The sequence below is a fragment of the Alnus glutinosa genome, chromosome 6 (genome assembly GCF_958979055.1).
Source record: "Alnus glutinosa chromosome 6, dhAlnGlut1.1, whole genome shotgun sequence".
Classification (NCBI taxonomy): Eukaryota; Viridiplantae; Streptophyta; class Magnoliopsida; order Fagales; family Betulaceae; genus Alnus; species Alnus glutinosa.
The window spans coordinates 3,527,832-3,551,505 of record NC_084891.1 but is presented as its reverse complement, the minus strand read 5'-3'; the positions used below and the strand labels follow the sequence as shown (position 1 = coordinate 3,551,505).

The 23,674-nt window shown below is 37.6% G+C and overlaps 1 protein-coding gene and 1 non-coding gene across 2 annotated transcripts; both read left to right on the top strand.

Moving 5' to 3' along the window:
• Positions 1-11,321: 11,321 nt before the first annotated feature.
• Positions 11,322-21,438, top strand: LOC133870635 (putative UPF0481 protein At3g02645). The gene is made up of 3 exons (XM_062307799.1): positions 11,322-11,586; positions 12,489-12,554; positions 20,825-21,438. Exons 1-3 carry the CDS (start codon positions 11,322-11,324, stop codon positions 21,436-21,438), a joined length of 945 nt encoding a protein of 314 aa, XP_062163783.1.
• Positions 13,753-13,834, top strand: LOC133872110 (small nucleolar RNA R16). Its single transcript, XR_009900958.1, has one exon. It is a non-coding gene; the product is annotated as a small nucleolar RNA R16 (small nucleolar RNA).
• Positions 21,439-23,674: the final 2,236 nt, after the last annotated feature.

The following is a 23,674-nucleotide window of genomic DNA, read 5'->3' as shown; positions in this document are numbered from 1 at the left end:
AACTGTCTAGGTGTAGTAGCCGGCCTTTTTTTGACACTTAATGAGGTCGTGTGGTTTGTCTCTGGTTGGTGTGTGACCCACACGTGCTTGTGGTTTAGATCTTCTGTTTTATATGTGTGTGGGCTATAGTTATTATCTCTGGCCTTGGAAGGTGCTGATCCAAGCTCATAAAGGTTGTCCATCGCTAAAGGGGTTCCCAGAGAAGGCACATGCATGCTTTACACACGCCAACTCCGGCGGTCGTTTCTTTCTCGAAACCAAGTTAAATTTTTAATTCTTTATCTCTAGTTCACTTCGATGACCTTTAATTTGGTCGGTCGGGCTTTAATTTGTTTCTCACCTTTGGGCATTGTGATTATATATATTAATTACTTTTATTTTTAGTATATATGGCTAGAATTATTATAAATGGTGTTGTTTTTAATTTTTAAAATTGGACTCTTTCTTTGATAAAATTAAAGGGCTGAAAATGGAGCCATTTTTACAAAAATATGGCTCTAAATGGAGCCCATTTATCTAAAGCGGCTGGAAATTGAGCCATTTTGTAAAGGGCTCAAAATTGAAACGGCTCCAATTAAAGCCGTTTTAGATAAAAGGGATGAAAATGGAGCCGTTTTCTATAAAAGGGCTGAAAATAGAGCCATTTTCCTAAAAATGTCTCTAACTAATATTGATGTTTTAAATAGTCCTGCTCAAATTAGAGCCGCTTAAAATTAAACGGCTCAAAATGGAGCCATTTTTTTTAAAGTGGCTCCATATAGAGCCGTTTAATTTTAAGCGGCTCTAATTTTTTGAAGCCGTTTTAAAAATAGGCTCAAGTTTGAGCCGTTTCTAATTTAAACGACTCCAATTGGAGCCATTTTAGAAAAACGGCTCAAGTTACAAACCTTTTAAAAAAATGGCTCCAAATGGAGCCGTTTTCATTGAAAACGTTTCAAATTGGAGCCGTTTTATAAAAACGGCTCCAATATAAATGGCTCAAAATGCCTTTTTTTTTTTTGTAGTGTAGCTAGGTGCCAGAGATCAAACCAGACAGATATAGAGTTACCCTCACCCGCTATAAAGCTAATAAACTCCTTTGCAACTTCCTTGAGATTGAGCAACTTTTTCCAGCTCCAAGAACAAACTTTGGGGATGAAAATATTCCACAAGCTCCTCCCCTTAAGCCAATAGAAATCCACCCAAGCAACCCAAATAGAATTGGATTGGGCAAAAAGATTCCAAATATGCTTCAGCATAGCTGCACGATTCCACTCTTCAAGCCTCTTAAGCCCAAACCCCCCCTCAGATTTAGGATAGCACAACTTTTCCCAAGCCACCTTTGCCTTGGCTTTAGAATCTTTTCCACACCACATAAAACGATTAAATTTCTGTTCAAGTATCCAGATAACTTTCTTAGGCAAAATGAAAATTTTTGCCCAAAAAACTTGAAGGCTAAAGAGAATCGAAGAAATTAACTGCAACCGGCCAGCAAAAGTCAGGTGTCTCACCAAGTAAGGGTCAATTCTTCCTAATATCTTGGCAACTAAAACCTCACAATCAAAAGTCGAAAGCCTTTTAGTAATTAAAGGGATTCCCAAGTATTGGACAGGAAGGGAACCTTCCGGCATTTGTAGCACCTCCAAGAAGGCTAACTAACTTATCATTCTTCTGAACCCATGAGCAAAAGAAAGAACTTTAGGAGGGATTGGCTTTCAGACCAGAAAGTTTTTCAAATTGCACTTGTTTTTTCTTTTGGCTAATTAGGATTCTCTGTCCTTACAAAAGTTTACGAAATGCTACAAAATTTAGGTTTAGGGTGGTTGTATGACACTATTAAGTTGCTCAAAAGATCAACAAAACTAGGTTTAAAAGATTGTTAGAATATGTCAATCAATACACTTTTTTCTATTGTAAAATTTATTTTTAATTTATTTTTTATTCAAAGATCCCTTTCAATATATAGAAAAAAATCAAATGGTCAAATGTCCAAGGTTACAAAAATTCCCTAATAAACCAAGTCAGAGGCACTAAGGTGAGAGTTTCCTCCACCGGGCAAAGTCACACTCAGACCATAAAAGACCTTAACTGCTAAAAACAACCTAGACAATAGAATAATGCCTCTACGGTACATGAACTATTACTAGATCTAGGAGAGGACACACATTCTGAGCTATAAGATAGCTTTTACAGACCAGGTGCTGATCTTAAAACATAGAGCAGCTGTAAAAAACAACTACAAATACATGGCCAGACCATAACTCCCAAATCCACTTGTTACTCGACGGTTGGATGCACATGGAGACACAAACTACGTGCACTACCGAACCGTTCCTTGAAGATCGCTCAGAAAGCCGCACCCCGATAATAACGCCTAAAACACTGGTACAGGTCCGTAATTTGTGATCTAACCGTGCTTTTCATTGATAGGTTGCTTTTCAAGGGCATGTAACATGCACCGACCAGTACAATTCTTGAGTGCATGGGGAGTAATGTCATACCATAATCAACACGGAGAATAAAGTACGTTGGGAAGTTTCGGTCAAAATTTAGTTCCTAATTATTATTATTATTTTTTTTTAAAGATATTGTTATTTGTAATATTCATTCAAAATATCATTAGACGTCGTAATTCATCGAATATTTTTTTTTTTTTTTTTTGAGAATTTTCCTTCAACTAAATCAATTTGTGAATCTGCAAACTCTAAAAGTTTGATCGATGAACTTAAGTTCCATTTGACCAAACCAGCCAATGAGTTTTAAATATTGTAGCTGAGTTTTCTTTAAAACCTCAATTTTCTTCTCGGCTCATAAGCTACGACTTTCAAAAGATCGACCTTGAGGCTTTTTTTTTTTTTTTTTTTTTTATTATTCTTGGGAAGGCTTCTAAACACCATTGAATCTTAAACAATTTATTACCTCTCCTTGTTCTTCATTAACCAAACCGCAGAAAAACCTTTAGCCACCATAGTTTTTGGTTGTAGCTGATAAGGTTTGTTCATGAAAGTGATTCCTATAGAAGAAGTCCAAAAGTTATGGAGCCATTGCAGTGAGAGGTGAACAGATCGTTTGCCAAAGTTGCAAGCCGAGTTAAGGTTTACAAAGGTTTTGTAAGTTGTCTAATTGTAGCACATATCTTATACAGTGGATACCTTTGAGGTTGGTTGGCACCCAAGGTGGTTTCTACATTTTAAGAGTTCTTCAAAAGGTTTTTACTTCATCACCAAAATCTTTATGTCTGTTTTATTTTACGCTTAATTTGGATTGTGGTACTATCATCTATGGTGACTTGCTTAACAACTGATTTGTTTGATAATTTGATTAATAACAATTTGGAGTCTAAAATGATTTTTTTGATGTTTTATATTTGAAATGATAGCATATCTTCCCCTTATGTGGGGTGCCCTCTAACAGAATACAGCCTTGGCTAAAGGTCATTTCCTGGTGGGATACGACCTTGACCAATTGTGGCGCCAAATTACGGTCCTGATATGGTGTGACTTTGGATTATGGCATACTGGTAGGCAGGCTATCATTCGTGATCTGATGTTGCACTGAATTTTATGTTCGTTCAATGGCGGACCTACATGGGGGCTAGGGGGGGCCTGGCTCCCCCAACCCCCAGAATTTTTCTCAAAAAAATATAAAATTTTTTAAAATAAATAAAATAAAATAAAATTTTTTCCTTAATTTTGTTTACTTTTTTAGATTTGCCCCCCCCAAATTTTTTTTCTTTCAATTTGGCCATCACATATTTGGGAGGCTGGGTCCGCCACTGTGTTCGTTGGTAGTTAGGAAGAGAGTGGGGGGTGGCCATTCTCTGTGCCCCACTCCCAATGACTCTTATTAGTGGGTTGTCACACTCGATTCCTTGGCCTGATTAGGGCCATTGGCTCGAGCTCGATAAACCTATCTTTTTAGATTAGTCTTTTCAAAATTGATATGATTTTTAAAATTATTATTAAATTAAAATTTAATAATAATTTATTATATAATTAATAATAATTTAAAAAATCACATCAATTTTAAAAAAATTTAAAGCGGACATAAGTCCATCTTTTAGTACTACTCTTAGTTGTAATGTCATATCAACAATAATAAATTTAATCATTCATTTCGTATTCTAACCGGACAGACATAAGCATGAGTGCATATATAATGTCAGCTTTCACGTACATGGGAGTGTCATGTTTTTCATGAGCGTGTGAGGTGTGAACCTACAACTTGGAAGTATACGATGAGGAATTTGAGTCAAAACAGGGTTTTAAGAGTTGGACTGTTCAACTTTTGAAATTAATCATCATTCTACCTTCATGGCTGAGGACTGATTGACTGAGGTGTGTACGTAGTTGTGAAACGTAGATTGTTATTGTGCTTTCCTTAACTACTAATGAAGGAAGAATCTTTCGTGGGCCCCAAGTGCAACTTCTACGTCTATAATGTACAAGATCTACAGCACTCTTTGTGCACAACATCACACTCTCACAAGACAGATTGGCATAAGACCAACACAGTTTTTCTATCATTTTCCCTAATTTATTGTAACGGCCTCCATCCGAAAACAGAAAAACGTACACAAGAGTACTATGACCGAGATGTTCGTGATTCATCCAACATGTCTTGACGTTTATTGTTCATCGACGACCAAAATGTTCGTGATTCATCCAAGACCAATTAACAACCTTAATCTAATGCTTAAGATAGGAATTTCCACGTTGATCATGCGCGAAGTAGCTATGAACGTTATGTTCCCCCTCTTCTTATAAAAAGGATTCCTTGCTAGCTTTGTTAGAGAGTTATAAGGAGATAACTCTCTCAAAGTTATTTTGAATTCAAATGCTACCTCGACTTCAACAAACCAAGATAAAGATAGGATTAGTTAATCCTAACAGTTTTCCAGATATTACTCTCATTTGTAATTTGAATTTATTAGCTTGTAATCTCTAGTTATCTCATGTAACTAATTCTTCTATACATTCAAACCCTTAGCCATGATTATGGTAAGGCAGAACAACTCAAATTCAGTAGAATTCTACATGGTCTCAGAGCATTTCCAAGAGAAAAACGTCCTTTTTTTTTTTTTTTTTTTTTTTTTTTTTTTTTTTTTTTTTTTTCATGGATCCTGCTTCCACTGTCACCATTCCCTCACAAACTCACCCGTACCAATCACCTAGTATGGGAAAAAGCTATCCTAACATACCTCAAAAGCCAAGATCTTCAAGGCTATATTGATGGCTCCGTCGATCCTCCACCATCAATAGTCACAAGTCAAGTTGAAACTGTTACTACTGTCACCCAAAATCCAGCGCGCTTGGCTTCATTGGCACATGCGTGATCAGCTTGTGCCCAGCATACTCATTTCCTCACTCACTGAGACTGTAGTTGTGCATGTCGTCAAATGCACCACTGCAAGGGAGTTATGGGTCACTTTGAAGACTCTGTTTACTTCAAAAGCCAAATCCCGCACTCTCCAAATTCATTATCAACTAGCTACAATCCGGAAAGGCGATATGTCCATTGCTGATTATTTTCAGAAACTCATAGGTCTTGCAGATACGTTGGCTGCCCTAGATCAACCATTGAATGAGTTTGATCTTGTTTCATTTCTGCTGGCTGGACTCAGCAGTGACTACGACTCATTTGTAACATCAGTTACAACCCGTGTGGATCCAATCTCCTTAGAAGAACTATATGGTCTTCTACATGCACATGATAATCATCTTGAGCATAATAATTCTTCTTTGAATCTCGATGTTTCAGGTGTTAATTTTGCTTCAAGAGGATACCCTTCACGAGGAGGACGTTCATCTTACACCAATCGAAGCTAGTATAGTCCCACACCTGCAGGACAAACCTATTCCAGCAACTCCAACAACTACAAAGGCCGAGGATGTGCAAGAGAAACATCTTCCTTCAATAAATCCCCGCATCCTATTTGCCAGCTTTGCAATCGAATTGGACACCTTGCTGCAACATGTTATCAGAGATATGATAACATGCCTCAACCAGATAACCAATCTCAGATGCAAGCTTATCTAACTTCATCTCAGAATTCTTCATATTCAAATTGGTATCCGGATACTGGAGCTACGCATCATCTAACCTCCGAGCTTGCCAATCTCAATGTTAGAGCAGATGCGTATTCAGGACCTGATCAGATTAAAATAGGTAATGGGGCTGGGATTTCAGTTAAACATGTTGGAATATCCAAACTCATCTCACCATCCTTCAATTTTAAAGTTTTTGATGTCCTACATGTGCCTAACATTTGCAAAAATTTAATCTTTGTCTAGAAATTTGCCAAAGACACTAACACATTTTTTGAATTCCATCCATCTTATTTTCTCTTAAAGGACTGAACTACGGGGAAGCTTCTTCATCGAGGCCCGAGTAATCATGGATTGTATTATGTCTATTCCAATTCCAATAAAAAACGCACTCCCTGTGCTTTCATGGGTGAGTGTGTGTCAGTGTCTCAATGACATTCTCGGCTTGGCCATCCTGCCTTGAAAGTTGTTCGTCATGTTTTATCTTCCTTTAAACTTCCAATATTTAGCAATAAGCAATACTCTCTATGTTCAGCGTGCTTAGGCTCCAAAAGCACACAACTACCATTTTCATCATCATCAACACGGATCACATCACCTCTTCAGTTAATTTACACTGATGTTTGGGGGCCTACTCCATTGTGTTCTAGGAATGGTTTCCGCTATTACGTGTCATTTTTAGATGCTTTTAGTTGCTACACATGGGTTTATCCCATCTCTTGTTAAAGTGATGTCCTCTCCATTTTTCAGAAATTTCAAATATATGCTGAATGTTATTTTGAGTCCAAAATCAAATCTGTGCAATCTGATTGGGGTGGTGAATATCGTTCTGTCAATAAATTTCTCAATACTCAAGGCATAAATCATCGTCTCTTTTGTCCCTACACTCACCAACAAAATGGGGCAATTGAATGGAAGCATAGATATATTGTTGAAACCGGTCTTGCTCTTTTGTCTCATGCAAATCTACCATCTTCTTTTTGGGATGATGCTTTTTCCACTGTGAAAATTGAAATTGACTTCAAATAAAAGTGTGTGTGCACAAGTGTCAACAAAAATTAAAGCACAGCGGAAAATAAATGACACACAGATTTTTGTTGACGAAGTGGAAACTCAGTTAAGAGAAAAACCACTCCGGGACAGCCAAACCCAGGAATTCCACTATTCAGAAGACAAAGCTAGATACAAGACAGTAACACTCACATATACCCGATGCAGTGGTTGTATCTTGATCTCTGACGTGTAACCCAACACGAACGCTTCCCAACCAGGTTCTCCTACCTGAAGGGTTCTTCAATGGAACTCCTTACCTTAGAGCCGACCTCTAAGATAGACTTCGGTTGTAGCACAGCAATAGAACACTTGAATAGGGCTTCAGAGGAAATATCACGTCTTTGAGCAGTTGTGGAATTCAATACCAAATTCTTGCGGCTCTAAGTGCCTAGGACCCTTATTTATAGTTTGGGGGTCAGAATGAGCGTCAGGCAAAATATGCCTGGGAGCCGTCTGAACGGTGGACCATGGCCGTTCGGACGGACAATTGTGCGACAGGATTTTTTTGAAATTTTCACGGAGAAATCTTTCCTGTATAAGAACATCGTCCAGACGGGATGGTTCGATCGTCCGGACGGTCGCACGTCCGCCGCAAGTAATTTCCATAACAGACATCGCGCGTCCGGACCAAGGGGGAGGAGCGTCCAGACCATGAGGGGGAGACGTCCGGACGGTTGAAGTTGAATCGACAGTTACCATATACGATGCACCAGCGTCCGGACGGTCAATTGTGAACTACTGCAATTCTTGCCTTACGGAGACACGCGTCCGGACGGGATGCCTCATCGTCCGGACGGTTGATTGATCTTCCCTTTCTTGGAACTTGGAAAGAATCAGTGAACCGTTCGAGAACTGATAGGCGTCCGGACGTGCTGCTGAAATGTTCGGACGGATGCAAGTTGGAACAGAAGCTTCTCGATACAGTGTAGGGGTCTGGACCGAAGGAACACGTCGTCCGAACGAATGATGCTAGACTATCTGGCGTCCGGATAGGATGACACGTCGTCTGAACGGATGGAGCAGTAGACAGATTGGCGTCCGGATGGGATGACACATCGTTCGGACGGTTGACAGGGAACTTGAATTTCTTCTAACTTGACATCACTTTGAAAATGGAATCCCTGTTTACAGCATCTTTACACATAAGTGATTTTGTCCAAACACAGATGAAGGCCAAAATACTAACACACTGCTTGCTATATGATTAATCGCATGCCAACCCCACTTCTCAAAACCAATTCTCCATTTATTGTGCTATTTAATTCCCAACCGGATTACTCTTCTCTCCGGCTTTTTGGATGCGCTTGTTGGCCAAATCTACGTCCTTATACTTCAAATAAACTTCAACCTCGTTCCATGAAGTGTATTTTTCTTGGCTACAGTCCAATACATAAAGGTTATAAATGTTATCATGTGTCCTCCTCACGCATTTATATCTCAAGAGATGTCGTGTTCAATGAAAATCACTTTCCATACACTGTCGTGTCTAATTCTAATTCCACCTCAATATCTAATTTAGACAATTCTGAATCACATTCTATGATTACATATGGGCCTCGTACAACAGCTTCCTTGTTAACAACAACCTTCACCAACACAAAGTCATGAACCATCACTTGTCCACCAACCACAACCCTTATCCTCACAATCATCAATTCCTATATCACAAACACCTCCAGCATCACCAGCACATAATCCACATGTCTCTACCTCACCTAATCTCATGACAACAGCATCCTTATCCTCCTAATCACCAAATACTTTATCCCAACCACCTACTGCACCTACAAGACAAAATTCACATGTCACTCATCCCATGACCACACGTTCCAAGAATAACATTTCAATGCCCAAACAACATACAGATGGCACAGTTAAATATCCCCTGCCTCATGCTCTTCTTGCTACGGTGAACTCGGATATTTTTGAACCAACATGTTATTCATCCGCTGTTAAAGATGAAAATTGGAGGCAAGCTATGAATCAAGAGTTTGACGCTCTCCTGAAAAATAAGACATGAATTTTGGTTCCTAATGATTCTGCTACAAACATCATTGGCTGTAAATGGGTGTTTCGGGTGAAAAGGAAAGCGGATGGTTCCGTTGACAGGTATAAAGCTCGGTTAGTAGCAAAAGGTTTTCATCAACAACCTAGAATTGATTTTGGAGAGACTTATAGTCCGGTCATCAAACCAACAACAGTACGTTTGGTTTTATCAATTGCTTTCTCCTTTGGTTGGGCTGTGCATCAAATAGATATACATAATGCTTTTCTTCATGGGCATTTGACTGAGAATGTGTTTATGGCTCAACCACCCGGTTTTACACATCCTCAATTTCCAAACCACATCTGTAAACTTCAAAAAGTATTATATGGTTTAAAACAAGCTCCCAGAGCTTGGTTTTCACGGCTAAGTACAAAGCTCCAACAACTAGGCTTTGAAGGTTCTCTATCTGATACATCATTGTTTACATACAAGTCTCCTGAATTTACTATGTATATTCTGATTTATGTTGATGACATTTTGATTACATGCTCAAAGTCATCAGAGATGCCTTTGCCATTGGATGCTCTAAATGATGACTTTGCTGTGAAAGATCTTGGTCCTATTAATTTCTTCTTAGGAATTGAAGTCATCAAAAGTGCTTCAAGTTGTTTTCTCTCCCAGCAACGATATATACTAGATATATTGAAAAGAACAAACATGGCTGAAGCTAAGCCTGTGAATTCTCCTATGGCAACCTCCACAAGTCTTTCAACATATGAAAGTGAAGTATTTGACAATCCAACACTATTTCGGAGTACTATAGGTGCCCTTCAATATCTCTGTATAACATGACTAGATATCTCATTCTCGGTCAATAAGCTGTCACAATTTATGCATCAGCCAAGGCTAAATCATTGGCAGAGTGTAAAACACCTATTACGCTATCTCAAGCACACATTGACTTTCGGACTCCACATTTGACAATCACCACACTTCTCACTTCAAGCGTTTGTTGACGCCGATTGGGTTGGGAACAAAGATGATCGCAAGTCCACCTGAGGATACTGCAATTTTTTTTGGGAGAGAACTTAATATCATGGAGCTGCAGAAAACAAGCAACAGTTGCTCGGTCAAGCACTGAAGCTGAATACAAATCACTTGCAAATGCTGCTGCTGAAATTATTTGGATAAACTCAGTCATTAAGGAGCTCGGATTGACTCCTACCCGGCCTCCCATCCTTTGGTGCGATAACATTGGTGCTACATACTTGACCTCTAACCCTATTTATCATGCTTGAACTAAGCATGTGGAGATTGATTTTCATTTTGTATGAGATATGGTACAACAAAATTCACTTGATGTTTGGTTCATTTCAACCAAAGATCAAATTGCAGATATCTTTACAAAGCCGTTGTCATTGTTTAGATTCTCTTTTCTGCGAACCAAGCTCCACGTCGATCCTCTACCATTGAGCTTGAGGGGGTGTGTTAGAGAGTTATCCGGAGATAACTCTCTCAAAGTTATTTTGAATTCAAATGCTACCTCGACTTCAACAAACCAAGATAAAGATAGGATTAGTTAATCCTAACAGTTTTCCAGATATTACTCTCATTTGTAATTTGAATTTATTAGCTTGTAATCTTTAGTTATCTCATGTAACTAATTCTTCTATATATTCAAACCCTTAACCATGATTATCGTAAGGCAGAACAACTCAAATTCATTAGAATTCTACAAGCTTCAACACGTACATTCATTAGAGAAGCCATGGAACCAGCAAAACTTAGTTATGACCAAGAATGGGTTATACAGATAAGTCGAGCAATAGAAGAAGGCCTAGAAGAAAGCAATGAAGAAGGCGTTCCTGTTAGCATCTTTAGCGTTCCCAAAACCCTAATCTCTTTCAAACCAGAAGCATACATTCCACAGCTAATAGCCCTTGGCCCATACCATCACCAGTGGCTTGAACTCTTCGAGATGGAGCAGTAAATGCTCACTTCCGCTAAGAGACTGCACAAAAACCTCCATCCAATCAAATTCTACCACTTGGTCAACCATAATGCGGAAAGTGATAGCACTCTCCGCGCTTGCTACCACCGCTTCTTGGAGTTCGACCAGGAAACACTCGCATGGATACTTGCTATCGATATTTCCTTCTTGTTGGAGTATCTCCAAACCTACTCTGCCAAAATGGAAGGTTCGCTTATGTGAGTCTCTTCTAAGATGGCACATCTGATCTACTATACTAGGAGGAATGGCACACCATGCGATCCTCAGGGATATTATCATGCTGGAAAACCAAATCCCTCTCTTTTTGCTTAGAGAAGTCCACAAATTTTATCTGCTGCATGAAGATCATGACCAAGCATTAGCCACAATGCTGATGGGTTTTTGCAAAGATCTATCACCCATCAAGTACATTAATTACCAACATATTTCAGAAGAATGTTTTGAGAGAGCTCATTTGCTAGAACTTCTCTACCACATGGTTGCACCAAAGCTGCAACTTGTACTTGATTGTGAGCAAGAGGAGCCAAAAGCGGACGAAGAGATTAGCTAGTTTAAAAAGGCCTTGAAATCATTCTTGGCGGCACTAATTTATATTAACTGGGCCCCGCTCCGCCTTCTCAGTAAAATTTGCAAGTCAAAAGCAATCAAGCTTCTGGTTACATTACCATTTATGTTTTGCATCTTGGAAACAAGGGTGATATAAACAATCTCATATCATCGGCAAAGGGCGTGGCCGAAGAGGTGGAAAGTGCATCTCAGAAGACTAAAGAAGAAGAGAAATGATTCCTACACTCTTCCTTCACAACAACGCCACAACAAGCTGACATGTCATGCTGGTTTTAATTTTTACTTGTTTCATTTTCTTTTTGTGTGGCTTGAAGACAAGTTGGAGGGAAATGATATTTCATTTCCCCTCCAACGCAGCCCCCCCTCTCTCTCTCTCAAATTTCTCCAATGTACAGCCGGTCGTGGGGTCATCTACTTGCCGGTGCTGCGTCACCGAAGTTCTCCACCTCCGTCGAAACGGCCACCCACAGCCCCTCTCTCTCTCTGGTGGTCCCTCCCTCCCTCTCTCTCTCTCTCTGGCCGGACCTTCCTCCTTTGTCAGTTGTCCAGGTCATCCCCTTCCCTGCACCGCTTCACCGGAGTTTTGCCTCCTTCGTAAAAAACTGCAGCCCCCCTCTCTCTCTCTCCCGCTCGCTCCGGTGCCAGTCGTCCCCGTCCCACTCGGTGGTTTCTCTCTCGGCGATCAGCCACCCTCCTTCACCGGTGTTTTGTCTTGGGCGGATTTTGCGACCAGATCTATCTCCTGCGATGCTAAAAACAAAGGTACTCCGGCTCTCTCTCTCTCTCTCTCTCTCTCTCCGTTGAGCTAACGTTTTATGGGTATAATATTTCTCCATGTTTACAGATCTCACTGCCGTTCTCTATCTCTCTCTGCCATCGTTCTTCTCTACCGATGTCGTCTCCACCTCCGGTGACTCTTTATTTATCCCCTAATCGATGATAACTCCCAATTAGAAGTTACTTTACCTGCTTTCGTGGTCTTATTAATCTAGGTTTTTTTTTTTTACTACGATGATTTAGTTTCTTATTCTTTATTAATTTTTTTTTCAAAATTCATTATGTTGTATCTGTTGTTATAATGGGTTCTGGTTTAATTTCATGAAAGTTGCCTTATTTTTGAATTAGTTCCTTGATTTTTGATAATTCTGAGCTTGTATATGTCGGGGCAGGTGAAGAATTTGAAAGACGCATGCTTTAGTTTGGGCCTAGTTTAAGCATTTGCTGAATGTTTATCTTCCTAGTTGGAAAAACCAGATTTTTCTGGAGACCCATTTCTGAAATTCAACAAAAACCCTTGGAAATAGCAGTGACTTTGAATTGTATATTTTTTGAAGATCTGGGTATTTTAGGTGAATTTTGAGTGGTTTTGTTTCGTTACTCGTGGTTTTCTTGTTGGGTTACTTCTTCGTTAATTTTTTTTGGGTCTCTTTGTCTCTATATGTGAATGATTTTTTAATTTTGAGTTTTGTCTCAAATGGTTCAGATTTGTGCAAATTCTATTGTGGGTGATAGGCTTCTGGTTTTCCTCAAAATTTGGATTATATTGTCAAATTAGATGCTTTTAAGGTTTTTAGCTATGCTTTTATGTAGTCTAGTTTTCGTGTGGAGTCTGGATGCAAAGCCTTATGTAGGTAAAATAAATAACTTGAAGGATTTGAGGTTTAATTCAGCTTTCAAAGTGATGAAATCTATATGTAATTTTTCATTTTTTTCATTAATTTGTTTGGGGAAAAGATGCAATAAGGGGTAAAGATTCAATCACTTTGAAAGCTGAAATACATGTAGTATCTATATTCCTTGAGAAGAGAAACACATTATAGTCTGTTCGTATATTACCTCTCCTTTTGGCTACAAGGTATGAGATCTTAGGATCTATTTCTTGTTGGCTTTGTTCTTGAGGCTTAGATTGAATTTCGTCGAAGTCTTGGGATTAATTTTTGTCCAGATATAATTGTAATTGCATATCGTTGGCATGGTTTTGTTCAAGGTTCTATATTTATTCCCTACACTTTGTTGTCAGTCTGTCTGTGTTTTTGAATTATTCTATATCTTGTCTATGAGTCAAAATTCTATCGTTAACTGTCGATTTTGTAGGTTCACATCCATTGGAAGGCAAAATGATGAAAAATTTCTTATCCTACACACTGAACTAAATGTAGACTACATCTCTGCTTATTATCTGATGCCTTCCTTTTCTTGATCCAAGTTCTTTTATTGTCTTTTTCTGTATTTTTAATGTTTTCATTTCGTAATTCTACTCCTTTTGTTGTTCTTATTCTTTGTTGCCCCTTTGTGATTTTTACATGTAATAATTGTTTATTTTTTCACAGATTAGGCGTAGGTGTTGTAAAAAAAATTACATCATAGGTGCTGTATTTTTTTCAATTCTCAAGATCTAATTTTATCCTTTAATTTTTTTTACAGCACCTAAGCCTAATCCTTTTTTTACATGTGCTTTTATTTTGAAAATTAACATAATGGTTGAGGTACAAGAATTGTGTTTAAGAGCGTGTTAGATACTAGATTTTCTTTTTTAAGCTTTGAAACCTTTACATTTTGAATCGTTTGTGTTTTATATTTAGGTTGGTGAAGTTGCGAAAAGGAATATAGAAGTTTCTATGATAACTTTGTCGCATGGGCTGAAGCTACTTGAGCAAGAGAAAATGAGAGCAGCTGGAATTTTACATAGTTATATTCATTTCAATAAATGTAGTTGTAGTTCATTCAATTACTAGTCCATTCCTTTGGTTAGGTTTATTTTTCAACGTAGGCTGTTTTCTCTATGTTTATCAACAAGGGACTGATGCCTATATATTGTAACTAAACCTTTGATTTTATGAAATATTTGACTATCTTCTAATTACCTAAAAGAGGAGATGAGACTTCTCAATGTGATGAATTAACCACCTTATAATGATTCCTTTGTAATGATCCAATCTTTGCTCTTTTATAGTAATATCATATTTTCCATTGCTTTGTCTAGTTGATTCCTTTGTAATGATTCAAACTGAAGGTTGTGCTAGACTTATCAGTGCATATAGATAGTGAAAGAATGGCAGACATTGATTCATGGACAACTATGATAAATTTATCAACCATACACGAAGCAAAATGATAATTATGATAAATTTATTGACCATACACGAAGCAAAATGACGGCATCATTAGAACAAAAATATAATATACAAGAAAAGTTGCTTGTTTGTAATACTTAAAATTATAACTTTAATTTCTTGCCAGTTGCAAGCACCCAAATACAAGCACTGCAATTACAAGAATTGAAATTATAATACCATAAACTAATAATAGGACAGGCGCAAAAAACAAAAACTACAGAATTTCTCATCTTTGTATCCTCCAACCAAATGGCATAAGTTTCTTTAGCATGATAATTCTTGGAACATGCAGAGCTGAACACCAGGGAAGGTAGGGCTTCCACCATCTCAGTATCAACACTTTGTGAATACAACAAGCGTCTGGAGGTAGAGAAGACTAACACAACAATAGCACTTATGACAAAGACCAAGTAAAATTCAATATCGATCTTTTTTTCAAATAAAATATTGACCTAATAATGAAAATGGGAACTTTAAATCTAGATTAGGAGAAAACTCATTTCATTTGGCGCATCAACTGGTGATATATTTTTTCAAATAAATAGTTTTTTTTTTTTTTTTTCATTAGATGAATGTGATTAAATCTAATGAAATTGGTGAAGATTCTCAAAACAAAGCATTGATTCTTCCTTGTAGTGGTAGATCACCCAATTAATCAGTGCAATATAAATAAAAGAATCTAATGGTATAAGTATAATCATATATGTCTGATTTCCTTCATTTGTTTCTTACCCACATATCGTTATCTAAGAGATTGTATCATAATTTAATATAGCGAGTGCTGTATCTAATTTTTTTTATGCCTAAATCTCCACTAGTTCCCAGAAGTCATGAAGATAAACTTTAGGGCAAGGTGGAAAAATGTGGGCAGAACACAACACAATAAGCCCCATTTTGCTCCAAAGTGTCCTATTTTTGGCACTAAAAGGTAAAGCAAAACCTATAAGAGTTCTATGAATGCCCAATGCTTTCCATAGATGAAAATCATATTAATTACATCACTAGAGTGTATGCCACCAGTGTTAAGGACTAAAATAGAGGAATTTTAGTTGATTTTGTGGTTTGAAATTCGAAAACTAATTTTGAAATGCGTCCCCATTTCAAAGATTTAGCCCATCCATTCGCAGATTTGGGTTCTTAAACCTATTGACACGTACGGTTATGACTATGCAAAATTATATAACAAGCAGAGACTAAACCATAAATAGCTTTCTTATTCGTCCTCATTATCCAATCATGAACTTGAAGCGTCCATTTAGGAAAGTGGTATATTAAAAAGTACTATACGTTAATTGAATGAGAAAATTTGAGAATTTGTTAATAATAAGTTAGTACTTTAACATTCTACAAAATACAATACAATATAATCATAACCAAAACACAATCTATAAGAGATGAAATTTTTTTCTCCTGTCTCTTAAATCATTCACTTCTCTGAAATAAAAATATAAACTTCCAAAATTGCAACAGATATTGATACACATCCACCATCAGAAATAAAGATATTGTCTTTGTTGGGTGCAACATTGCACTCTACAAATGATTCTTATATGCACCCTGTGAATGGCTATCAGTATAAAGTAAAAATTATTTATTTACATTCGCATGATTTAGCTAACTCATCAATTTAATAAAGTTGAACATTGACACCTTGGAAGGCTTTTAGTAAATACTTAATTCAAAATGTTGGGCCAGCACCTTCACACAATAACTTAACCTAATAGATGTTAGAATATAGGACTTCCATATTAGGTTTGAGAGATTTTCCTTATTAAAGAACATAACCAGCCACACCACTCACAAGTGAACATTTCAATGAGCCTGGCAATGTAATTTAGATACATGATGGCAAAATAATATCAATTATTGTTTAGGTGATCACAAAAAACAAATGAACAACCAGAATAGACCAATAACATTTGAACAAAAACAAAATTGCATTCACAAGTGCATAAAGCACAAGGCATTTCATAACTTGAAATGGGCACACTCTTCTTTCTTATAACAATGTTTCATGTCTGCTCAGAAAAGAGGGAAAAAAAAAATGTTCCATGTATATGTCACATGCATGAGCCATTCAATCCAAAAGAGCTCTACTCCAGTTACCTAATATTCTAGGTTAGGAAGGTATCAATTAAGCTAATTAATCTGTTTAAATTCTACACATCATCAATGTGAAAAGACAGTTATTATTAAACCCTATTCATGATAGAGTATTCAATATAGATCAAAAGTATATAAGTTGCTTACAAGATTCATACAAAATTTCAAAGCTCTCAAGTATGTTTTATAACACCTCAGATAATAATAATAATAATACCGAATAATTAAAATATTATAACTATTTTATAATTTATTTAGAAGGTGTAATTTAAAGAGATTAATTAAAAAAAAATGTTGAGTAGAGGGACATATGAGCTCTTTTATTTTTGGCAAAAGATTATAGTTGGAAGTTTTTTTTATTTTTTTATTTCGTGGCCTACATGTAAATGGAGATTTTTTTTAGGAAAAGAAACGTGGACTTCAAAGAAAGAGACGTGGACTTCAAGGAAAGAGTTTTCTTCTCATTCACGTTTCAGTAAATTTTTGACACTTGGCAATTACATGTAGCCTTTGTAGCCACATCTTCTTCTTTTTTCTGAGTTTAAAACACTGTAATTCTTCTTCGTCACCTATCCACTTGCTCACTTGAGAAGATAGTTACACCTTCAGAACTCAAGAACTTGCAAAATTAAACAGGTATTTTTTTTTTTTTTTTTTTTTTTTTTAAAAAAAAGAAAGCCTTCCTTTTTATTACATTGTTTTCTCTCTAGTTTTAAATATATATAAATATATATGTATTTGTTTCCCTACCTCACGCACACGGGTCTCAGACCCATCTTTTTTTTTTTTTTTTTTTCCCTCTTTTCCTTCCTTCTTTCTTCTTACTTCTCTGTTTTCCTCCCTTTCTTTTTCTTATTGCCTGATTTGAGAGAGAGACGTGAGAGTTAAGATAAGGGAGAGATGGGATGATCGGCCTAAAGAGGGAAGGAAGAGGGAGGACCCAGTCGGTGGGTCAGCCGCCGGACCGGCAGGCCATGGTCCCTCGTCGGCGACGTCCCCGGAGAGCCTTTTTCCGGTGATTTTTCCGGTGCCCATTTTCTTCAAGGGTAGATGAAAATCTTAGTTTTTTTATATTTAGTTGAATGTTGAAAAGGATTTAGAGCAGGATTCATATGGGTAGGCCGAATGGGTTGTTGGGCAGAATTGAATTTTGTTCAGATGGGTATAAACCTGTGAAAACTCTTCCCTGATTTTTTTTTAGTTTGGTTCTGATTTAGGTGGAATTTTGGGAGCTTGATCTTAGTTCCCCTGTTTTCAGTGAAAGCTTGATTTTTTTTGAGAATATTTTTTGATTATGGGTATAAGGATTCTAGGAGGTGGTTTGTTGATTAATTTAAGGTAGTTAAGAGATTTTGGGCCTTTTTGGACAGATGAATTGATATATATATATTTCTCCTATTCTCTGCATGTGTATTCTTGAGTGACAAATTGTAGAGGTATTTGTTAGGCCAATTAGTTCATGCAATTCTTTCCAAGTTTATAGGAGGATCGTAAGTCTTGATGTTAGGGACCATTAACCAAATTTCTCATTTGTCCCAAGCTTTATATATATATATATATATATGTAATTTTTCTGGGATTAATCAGTCTTGAAGACAAGATTCTTAGGTGTTATAGAGAGGAAAATTTAAAGTTATGATTATAGAGCATTTCAAAGTTATGATTATAGAGCATTTCAAAGTTTATTATTTATATATGCATACAGTATTGAATGAAAAGAGGATTTATAGTTTAAAATTTGCACATGACTATAGTTATGAAAACGACTTTTACAGTTTAAAACAAAGTATACAGTTATAGCAGAGCCTCCAGTATTATAGAAAACGTTCATGTGCAGTAATTGTTTAACCCTGAGGCACTATTACAATTAGGATCGGTACCCATAGGGTAGCAAGGCAAGCATATTGAAAGACGGTGTGTGCTACCGGCCGGGGTTGGCCTTCACCTAGCGATGATCCCCAACCCGGCGACTCTCCTCTGTGACGACAGGTTGAGTGCATAGGTCCTTGGGACAAAAGCCAACGTGCTCCGCTCACGGGTAATAGCGGTGTAGAGTCTGTAAAGGGTTAAACCACAGCTACAGTTTTAAAAGAAAATAGATAAAAAGAATCTACTTGATTATTTATAAATTTCTTATACTATTATTCAAGTTTCTTGTTCATTTATTTTAATTGCGGTTAATTGTATTTATAAATTTAGTTTTAATTGTTCACTTTGTTACTTTTGTCTAAACTATCATTATGCATGACTAAAAATTTTATAGCATGTTTTATTTTTCTGGTGTTGATATTTCCTTACTGAGCTGTCGAACTCACCCATTTTCCTTATAACCTTTTTCAGATAAAGGTTTATATAATTGTAATGAGAGGGGGAGTTCCAGTGGGACTCCTTGCCATTAGCGATCCTCAGATTTAGCCCTATCAGTGGGCAATCTGGACCTACTGTTCAGTGGACTAGCTGGAGATGTAGATATCTGTAAATAGTAGCAGTTTTAACACCTGGAGACTCCTTCGTTGACAAGGACTGTAGAGCTAAAAGTTTACAATAGTACAGTTTTATTTTGTTATGGAAACTGTACACATTACTGTCCTTTAACTTAGGTGGTTATCTAGCAATGTTGATTGCTAGCTTTTGTATTACCACTTTACTTTTGAGTTGTAAATAACTTTGAACCCCAGTGTAAAAATGTTGATACTGCTATTGTAGATAGTATAATTAGTACTATTACTCGTGTCTTGAAACTCTTCGTCTTTATTGTTACATAAATTCACTTAGTTCGCGTTTCCCCTTATATCCCAAAACGGGGGCGTGACATGTTTAGTGTTTTCTAGTGTGTTTCAAGTCTTCCATAAATGGTTACAAGGTGAGGAACATTTCAAAATATTTAGTTGGGTAATCAACTATCATACAACTGGAAGAAAGATTAACAATGAAAGATCAACTATAGCCTCTCTAAACTTTATAAATTGTGCTGTTTTGTGGGTCGTTTTCCCCTGCTTTGTTTTGCAAAATCTTTTCATGAAGCAAAAAACCAAAGATACAGAACCTAACTTTGTAATCCAGCTAAACTCCAAAGAGCCGGAGCACCTTTGTTTTTAGCGTTGCCAAAGACAAAGCCCGCCGCAAAATCCGCTGGACGACGGAGGAGGCCGACCGCTGAGAGGAAAATATCATCCAACAGATCTGGCCACAAAGAGAGAGAGAGAGAGAGAGAGAGAGAGAGAGAGAGAGAGAGAGAGAGAGCGCGCCGAAGTGCCTTTGTTTTTAGCGTCGTCGGAGACAGATCTGTCAGCCAAATCCGTCGGACGACGGAGGAGGCCGACCACCGAGAGGGACGGGGACTACCGGCGAGTGAGCTACGGACGATGCAATGAGGAAATCTGTCGGAGAGAGAGAGGAAATCTACCTGAGAGGGCCGCCGGACGACGGAGGAGGCCGTCCGCCAAGAGAGAAGCCGGCAAAGAGACGACCAGATGAGAGAGGAAAACTGCCGGAGAGGAAATATGCTGGAGAGAGAGAGAGAGAGAGAGAGAGAGAGAGAGAGAGAGAGAGAGAGAGAGAGAGAGAGAGAGAGAGAGAGAGAGAGAGAGAGAGAGAAAATCTGCGGAGAGGAACGCCGGACGATGGAGAAGGCCGACTGCCGAGAGAAAAGCCGGCGTAGAGACGACCGGACGTGGGGACTGTATGGAGGAGAAATTTGAGAGAGAGAGAGAGAGAGAGAGAGAGAGAGAGAGAGAGAGAGAGAGAGAGAGAGAGAGAGAGAGAGAGAGAGAGAGAGAGAGAGAGAGAGAGAGAGAGAGAGAGAGAGAGAGAGAGAGAGAGAGAGAGGGGGGCTGTGTTGGAGGGGAAATGAAATATCATTTCCCTCCAACTGGTTTTCAAGCCACACAAAAAGAAAATGAAAAAAAAATAAATTTTAAGCCAGCATGACACATCAGCTTGTTGTGGCATTGTTGTGAAGGAAGAGTGCAGGAATCATTTCTCAAAGAAGAATTGAGTCCTTTGGTCGAAGAGTTTGCAATCCCAAGCCTGACACAACTTCATAAAGTTGGTGTCAAATTTCGCCCAACAAAGGGTGGATTGGAATCCATAAATTTCGACAAGTGTTGTGGTAAATTTTACCTTCCCGTTATTCATTTGGATGATAACTTGGAAGTTGTGCTATGGAACCTGGTGGCCTATGAGGCATGCATTGCGCCGGAGGTGATGGTTTTTACACGTTACATGGAATTGATGAATGGAATAATTGATAGTGAGGAGGATGTGAGGATTCTTCGAGAGGCGGGGATCATCTTGAACCGACTCAAAAGCAATGAAGAAGTAGCAACGCTTTGGAATGGCATAACGAAGTCTGTGAGGGTAACGAAAGTTCCCATTCTGGACAAGGCCATTGAAGGTGCAAATACTTATTATTCGGGGAGTTGTAAGGTCAGGATGAACGTGGCCATGAAGAAGTACGTCTTTGGTTCATGGCCATGTCTTACGTTTCTAGCAGCGAACATTCTGATTTTGTTGTCTACTCTGCAGGCTGCGTGCACGATGTACAATTGCTCCAAAATTTTCAAGGCTCTATGAGTGTTTTCACCTCTGTTTCAATTTCATTTTTTTTTTCTTTCTTTTTTACTGGGCCAGACCAATGGTCTGGATCGTTTGACTTAATTATAACTATACTCTAAAGAGAAAGTAAAAGAACAAAAGTTCTTTATTTAGATGTTGCTTTTGCAAGGCTGTACGTCAATAGTTTGACTTAATTATCATCGTACGTTGGTGGCCGAAGTGTGAAACTCTAAAAGTAGTACGTATGTGTTCCATGTTTTTGGTCTTACTGGGTAATGTTTTTCACTTATTTGTAACGTTGACGGATATTTTTTTTTCTTTTTCTTTTTCTTTTTTTTTTTTTTTTTTGAGAGGAGACGGATCATTTTAATTCAAATCAATTATAAATATGGACAGTGAACATTAAAAAAAATTAAAATTAGGAAAGTGACTGATACGTGTCACATTTTTATTGGGGCTAAGTTGGCAACCTAACGGTATTTGTTAAGTTTGTAGACGAAAAACAACTTTGTAAAGTACTTTGTAATTTTCTCCTGCCACAAGGATCTGAAAATTATTTTTTATATCACGAAGAGTGATTTGTACGTAATTTAGGCCAATTAATTACAAGGTCCAATAATGCAATTTTCCTAAAATTAATTTATCGGTGCTTTTTCATTTAACTCAATCTCTTTAGAAGGAGTTACACAAGATTATTGTAACGACCCACCCCAATGACATAATATTGTCTGCTTTTGGCTCTCCTGAACCAGACTTTTCAGGAGGTCACCCATCCTAGTACTACTCTAGCAGAAGCACGCTTAACTGCGGAGTTCTGATACTTTCATGGCCATCACGACTTTAAAACGAGTTGTGTCAAGAAGGGTACATTTATACATATAAGCACATCCCCATTCCCATACCCAGGTGATGTCGGACGTCACAATCACCTCCTCTTGGGACCCAGCGTCCCCGCTAGCGATCTTTATAGGATCACCCCATTCTTGGCATCCCAGCAAGTGCCCGCTAGCAACCCTCATGGGCTTGTACACGCTCCCCCTATCTCAGACTGGGTAATGGCTCTGATACCATTTGTAACGACTCACCTTCAATGACACAATATTGTCCGCTTTTGGCTCCCCTGAACCAGACTTCCCAGGAGGTCATCTATCCTGGTACTACTCTTAAATTCAGAGTTCTGATAGGTTCATGGTCATCACAATTTTAAAACGCGTTGTGTCAAGAATAGTGTGTTTATATATATAAGCACATTCCCATTCCCTTACCCAGACGGTGTGGAACGTCATAATTATGAAACAAAATACTATTTGGGCCAAACCTTTTCTAGCATGTTATCAACTGGGGTTCGCATCTGTATCACTTCTTCATCTTTCTGTATGTTGATAAAATAGAAGCCCTTTCAACCATTTTTCCTCACACTACAAAAAAACAGGGGATTCGCCACGTGGCTACAGTAGCAGTTACTGTAGCCACGTGGCCATATAACAACGTGTCTTCCAAAACACGTTGCTATATGTAAGAGAAAAGCCAAGGTAAGTATTTGGCCACGTGTAATTTGTACACATGGCCATATGGTCGCGTGTAATTATTCCACATGGCCATATGGTCACGCATATTAATTATGTGTGGCCACATGACCACGTGTACAAATTACACGTGGCTAAAATATTCATACTTTTTATAATTTTTTCAGGAATTGAAAGTTTTTCAATTTTTTTTTTTTTTAAAGATTTAAAACTTTAGTCATATGTTTTATTGGTCACGTTGCCAAAGCTAAAATATTCATATTTTTTTCAAATATTTTCAAAAATTGAAATTTTTTCTGAATTTTTTTGAGGTTTGAAATTTTAGCCACGTGGTTTATTGGCCACGTCGCCAATTGGCCACATGGCACATAAAACCACGTGACTAAGTAATTCCCTAACATTTTTCTCTTTCTTCAAGGAAAGCCCAATTTCCAATTCTTTTTTATTTCATTCTCCTTAGCCTTAAAATATTTTATTTATATGCAAACCAATTTGATTAGTAACGTACCTATTTATAAAATTCTATCTAGAATTCTCAACTTAATTAATGCTTCATTTGTTTAAGCTATCAAAATATACTTGGTCCTTGTATACTTAAAACACCAAGTTAAACTAAATCCACTAAAAAAATTTGAAGCACTTAACCACTTTTAGTATGCTTAATTTAATTCATTCAATAATTAATCACCTTTCCAAGTGGATTCAAAGTCTAATTAAGCGTTTCTATA